Source organism: Prenolepis imparis, unplaced genomic scaffold (genome assembly GCF_030444845.1).
Source record: "Prenolepis imparis isolate NDT839.2.m4 unplaced genomic scaffold, iyPreImpa1.0 SCAF_2, whole genome shotgun sequence".
Taxonomy (NCBI): domain Eukaryota; kingdom Metazoa; phylum Arthropoda; class Insecta; order Hymenoptera; family Formicidae; genus Prenolepis; species Prenolepis imparis.
In genome coordinates, this window is record NW_028141160.1 from 2,257,639 (window position 1) to 2,264,267 (window position 6,629).

The 6,629-nt window shown below is 31.5% G+C and overlaps 1 protein-coding gene across 1 annotated transcript in view; it reads left to right on the plus strand.

Moving 5' to 3' along the window:
• Nucleotides 1-4,273: 4,273 nt before the first annotated feature.
• LOC145932793 (uncharacterized) overlaps nt 4,274-6,629 on the plus strand; it is a 6,321-nt gene continuing 3,965 nt past the window's right edge. The window contains exon 1 of the mRNA XM_083032036.1: nt 4,274-4,489. Within this exon, the coding sequence (XP_082888162.1) occupies nt 4,274-4,489 (216 nt within the window). The remainder of the gene's footprint in view (nt 4,490-6,629) is intronic.

Below are 6,629 nucleotides of genomic sequence, written 5' to 3' on the forward strand. Positions count from 1 at the left end.
TTGTTTTTTTTAATGGATTACCCTAAGTAGTTTATATAAATAGATTCCTTGTATGTACAAACATTGCCGCTTATAATAAACAATTCTCAGCGCCTAGCAACCTCAATTGCTGGGCGGCCGCATCTTGCTGCGCGCTTGCATTTAACAGTAGGCCGAGCTAATACGGCGATTTTTAATAATAATTAATAATTCGTTAACTATTACGAAAATTGCAAAATGATAGAGAACTTTTTGACTCAGTTTAGTCCGCTTTATCTGCACACGAATTTAGTCCCAAACATTCTGGGACACTCTGTATAAAAGAATTAGGGTAATTTCATTTAAGACAACTAGGTTGATTTTTACATAACTTTGAAAAATAAATTTAATTAAAATTCAAGATCAATAAAAGTTGTTTTGTTTCGAAGAAGATATAAAATAATTTTAAATAAAAGATCATGTCAAGTCCATATTAAGATTACTTTGACATTTTTGAATTGGAATCTATTTTAATTGCGTATTGTTATCATATTGTTTACTATTTTAATTCTACATAACTATCGAAATATTTTTGAAATAGATTATGCATTTTTTTATGTCATTTAATTCAAGAGATATGTATGTACATACATACAAACAAAAGTTGAAATATTGCTTTCATTATTGCATAGTATAGATGATATTGATTCATATAGCATATATATATATATATATATATATATATATATATATATATATATAGATTTATTGCAAGTATGTCAAAGGTTCCTTAATAAGTGTATGTTGTATATATATGTATACATGCGTGTAACATGCGTGCATATGTGTATTGCACGCGCATCCATACATAGAAGTAGCGGTCAATCTTCGATCGTTATTGGCTTTGTTACCTTCGTTATTTATGGCTGAAATTTATTATATACCTCATTTTGTGCATCTGTGAATGAATAATATATTTGTAGAAGTCACGGTAAATAAGCACTTTAAAAAAATTAAATTTTTTTACATTTTTTTACATTTTTTTAAATCCATGTCATCGACCTGAGCAAGAATGTAATTGTCACGTACATACGCGTATACACATATTTGTATACGTGCATGTACAGTGTCATCTTTGGAATATCTTTTAGATATATCTGCAATAATTTTACATTATGTAGAAATATCACAATCTTTATTGCTTCTGAAGTGCATACGTTTTTAACTAAATAAAAAATGTTTATAAAATAAAATTTATTTATAAAAATATTTATAAACATATCATTTCAAAAACATTTCGGTACTTGCTAAAAGAATATGGATTTCCATTCAAAAGTAATCTTTTATTTCAAATTAATAATTATTTAATTCATTTCAAAGTAATCTTGAGTTGACACTCTTGACACTCTTTTATCCGAAATAACTAACTATAAGATAACTATAAGATCCATCATTTGTCTTCCTTGAAACTTTGTCTACAATATATTTTATAAAAATTTTATTTTTAAAATGTTTAGATTATTTAAAATGAGATATTCTGTATAAATATAATTTCATTAAGCTCTTAAAAATATTTTGTTTGAAAAAAAATAATCGCATTTGTTTAATTATTTTATGTACTTGGTGTCGCGATGTCACTGTGTTGCTAGATTTTTTATATTTTACATAATTTTATTTATAATTAGTTTTTATATAATAATTATTTATAATTAATTTTTATAATAATTGATAATTATTATTTATTTACAGTGTGCTCAATTTAATTTTAATTAAATATGTAATTTTTCGCCGCTGCGGAATTTGTTTTAATTTGGATGCAACAATGAACTATTAGGAGAATGGGAGAGGAGGGGAAAACGAGAAAGGGAGAGCAAGAGAGGGAAAGCGAAAGAGGGAGAGAGGGGGAGAGAGGAAGGGGAGAGAGAGAGAGAAAGAGAGAGAGAGAGATGTGAATTTTTTTTTTTAATAATTGTTATTTTTACAAATTTATATACAGGGTGGGCCATTTTAATGTCCCACCTCAAATATTTTTTTTCTTAAGCTTTTTACGCAATTACTATTTCGTACAAAAGTTGTAGGATTTTGAGAAAAAAAGAAGTTGGCGCTACTAACTTTTTCCTAAATGCAATTTTCAAAATCATTTGAAGATATTTATTTATGTTTTTTTAAACGGAACTATCTTAATTTTTTATATAAATCGATTCCTCGCAATATTCACTATATAAAGTTATAAGAGTCAGATGGCCAAAAAGTGAATTGTTTTCGAGGTATTTTATATTTTATTTTAATATAATTTTTCACATAAACTATGAAATATCTCATAAAATATTCATTTTTCGTACATCTTACCTGAATACTTTTATGCATAAAATAATGAATAAAATCAATCAGTGTAAAAAAAACATATAGTAGTTTGTAAGAAAAAGTACGTAGCTGCTAGTTGTAAATTACATACATATAATTTTTTGTAGTGAATATTGCGAGGAATCGATTTATATAAAAAAATTAAGGTAATTCCGTTTAAAAAACATAATCTTCAAATGACCTTGAAAATCGCTTTTTATGACAAAGTCAGTAGCACTAATTTCTTTCTCCTTCGAAATTCTACAACTTTTGTACGAAATATTTTTTTGTAAAAGGCTTAGAAAAAAAGATGTAGCAGTATCACTGATGACTGAAAGCCTGGCACATAAGTTATTTCCAGATTCATTCATTTACTCTACAGAATTAACTTTAGTATTGTCGCCAAAATATTAGCTATTAGGATATATGACTGTAAATGTACGGTGCTGTAATTGTGTACATAAATTGAATCGGTATGTATATTACTAAAGAAAAAAGAAATACATTATTAGGCCGAGAATGATTAACACAATTACAAGAAGAAAGTAGTATCAATTTGTTGTGCTGTCGATCTTCAATTAAGACATATGCTATGCTGTCAAACACACGTAGAAAACTAATGCTTTGTACCATCAGAGAGAAGAATGAGAGACGCCATGCCCCGCTTTTAGGTGATCCCTGAAAGCGAGACGCCCTCTGTGGACATAAAAAACGTGGACATGAACTACGTAGCCAAAGTCCACGAATGTTCTCACCGGGTAAAGCATAATGTGCACAATTTTGGTTGCGTTCCATGCTAATGTGCACGAAATGATGCATATAATATGTATTTACATATATGTATATATATGTATGATACACATATACATATATGTATACATATATGTATACATATATATATATATATATATATATATATACATATATGTATATTCAATAAATTTCTAATATAAAGGCCTATTTGTGATGTTCTTATTTTTAAAACTGAAATTACAGTCTTTTTGTTTTAACGGCTTGTAAGTTAAATATTATTAATTATTACTAATTAATATTATTATTAAATTATTAAATTAAATATACATATATTAAATGTTATTACTAAATTATTATATTATTAAATTATTAATTAATAATTAATAATTATAACAACTTTGCTGAAAATAATCGATTCTATATTGCTTTTTGCTCGCTCTCTCTCTCTCTCTCTCTCTCTCTCTCTCTCTCTCTCTCTCTCTCTCTCTCTCTCTCTCTCTCTCTCTCTCTTTTTTCTGAGAGAAGACGTGTCAAACATCGCTCTGAAAAGAAATAACTTTTAAGTGATTATATAGTGAGGGAGAGTGGCGAAAAAGTATTGAAGTAATAGTTGCATAGACCGGGAATAGACATGAGTGTTATCTAACAGTAATATGCTGATTTGTGAGCGTGAGAGTTATATTTCTTGTATGAGGCATCGAGATTTCACGCGACAGGTAGACATTAAAGGTGGACACAAAGCGCTGACGTGTGAATTTGGACAAAGGTAATTGACCGCCTATGCTGGTATTAACAACTTCGGCCGGTAATTATCGATATGAACGATGAATATGACGAGTATCGATGCTCGGCATGCAAGAAGGCAATAAAAAATCAGGTTGTTGCATGCAAATCTTGTATTAAACTGTTTTACCATCCAGGATGTGCAAGTAAACATAAAATTTATGATAGAAATCGCGAACTGGTGTCGTGTCCTGGCCCATTTGAGAAATTTACAATTGAAAGTGAAGCAGATATGAAGAAGGCACCGGCAGCAGCGGGGAGCAGCAGGGAAAGACAAGGATCTACAGGATCTACGGGTTCGTTTACGACATCAAGCAGTGGAAATAGAATATCAGGAGCGAGTGGATCATCGAGTATTGACGTAAAAATAGATTGGCTTGTAAAAACTGTGAAAGAAATAAAAGACGAAACAGCATGTAAGAAGGAAATTAAAATGATGGTTAAGGAAATAGTTCGAGAAGAATTTGGAAGTATTAAACAAGAACTGGAAGACTTGAGAAGAATTATACAAGGAGGAGCGGGTGGACTGGCAGGAGGAGCTCAAAGATGTTATAGTGAAGCAGTTAAAGAGAAGAAAAAAGAAAATATTATAATTGTCAAACCCAAGGTGCAACAGGAGAGTGAAGCAACTAAAAAACTGATAAAAGAAAAGGTAGATATCAAGAATATGGCTATGGGAATAACGAAGTTAAAAAAAGGAAGTAAGGGAACAGTGATTCTCGGCTGTGAGACTGGAGAAGAAATGGAAAAGCTAAAGGCGACAGTACAAGCTAATCTGGGCGAGAATTTTAACGTTACTGAGTCACCGCGGATGAAACCTAAGATAAAAATTGTCAATATTGGCGAGGAAGAAATGGAGTTGAATGATGATGATTTAATAGGTACAATTAAGAAGCAGAACAAAATTGACGTGAAAAATGAAGGAATTCATATGCGAATAGTGAAGAGAATAGTTAAAGAGAAAATAAATGAGAAAGATCAGTCCGGAAGAAGAGGAAAAGATGGTATCGTAATAATTGAAGCAGATGAAGAGACTCATGAAGTAATGTTGAGAAAAGGGAAACTGAATGTAGGATGGAGAAAGTGTCCTGCATTCAATCACATTAACATTAAAAGATGTTTTAAATGCTGGGGTTATTATCATATTGCAAAGAATTGTACGCGTAATGAAACATGTCACAAATGTGCAGGAAATCACAAGATGAGTGAATGTACAGCGACAAAGAAAAGATGTATAAATTGTATGTTTAAGATTCAAACATACAATTTGAAAATAAATGATGAGCATGGCGCACTTGATCCGGAATGTCCGACTTTCAAGAGGGCGATACAGGAGGAGAAGAGGAGGGCCGGATGGGAGGAAGATAAATAGCAACTACAGAAGGATACGGAATTAATACTATATACAAATGCGCAAAGTTTGATGGCACATAAAGACGAGATACAGCATCAGATTATGAAGAAAATGAATCCTGCGTTCATAGCGTTATCAGAAACCAGAGTGACTGCTGAAATTGAAGACTGTGAAGTGAACGTACCGGGGTATAGTATGATTAGATGTGATGCTGAAAACGGAAATACAGGAGGAGTTCTTTTATATGTAAGGGACGATATTAAATATGAGATAGTATTAGTAAAAAAGTTAGAAGCGAATTGTTGGTGTGCTGCGATTGAGGTGAAAGATAAATTGTATAAAGGAGTGATAACAGTAATATATCATTCACCGAGTTCATCGCATGGTGAGTTCGTGAGATTTCTGGAGGATATAACAGAAGAATTAATAATACGGGGAGAATGTATAGTAATAGGAGACTTTAATATAGATATTATGTTGGACTCGTTTTATACAAAGAAGTTACAAACGACAATGTTGAGCTTAGGCATGAAACAATATGTAAATAAACCGACGAGAATTACGAATGATAGTAAGACAATTATAGATTTAAATATGTTTTTTATTTTTATATCGCTAGTAAAATAATCAACAGGGTAGTTAAATTAATCGACCACACTAGCCAATGAATTTTTCTAAGTTTTTACTTTATCGACCATATGGTTGTGGTCTTTATAAAGTACAACTTGAAATTATTAATTACAAATTTTTCACAAGTGAGAAAAATATTGGTCCGAAAGTCGCTGAATCGGGAATCGAACCCGAGTCATGGAGCCCACCCGTATAGATGATTTTCCAACTGTTTAGTATACGCCGGCGGATATACAAGGCGTTATTTACAAATAAACTATATAAAAGCAAAAAGAGAGAAGTATTGTTTCGAAGGGTCTGAATAGCTTAGAGGTAAGAGCAGTCGCCCGGAAAGCGAAAGACTCGGGTTCGATTCCCGATTCAGCGACTTTCGGACCAATATTTTTCTCACTTGTGAAAAATTTGTAATTAATAATTTCAAGTTGTACTTTATAAAGACCACAACCATATGGTCGATAAAGTAAAAACTTAGAAAAATTCATTGGCTAGTGTGGTCGATTAATTTAACTACCCTGTTGATTATTTTACTAGCGATATAAAAATAAAAAACATATTTAAATTTGCTCCTGGACCTAATCATGGAGCCCACCCGTATAGATGATTTTCCAACTGTTTAGTATACGCCGGCGGATATACAAGGCGTTATTTACAAATAAACTATATAAAAGCAAAAAGAGAGAAGTATTGTTTCGAAGGGTCTGAATAGCTTAGAGGTAAGAGCAGTCGCCCGGAAAGCGAAAGACTCGGGTTCGATTCCCGATTCAGCGACTTTCGGACCAATAAGTACTCTGCGTTGATACCACTGCTT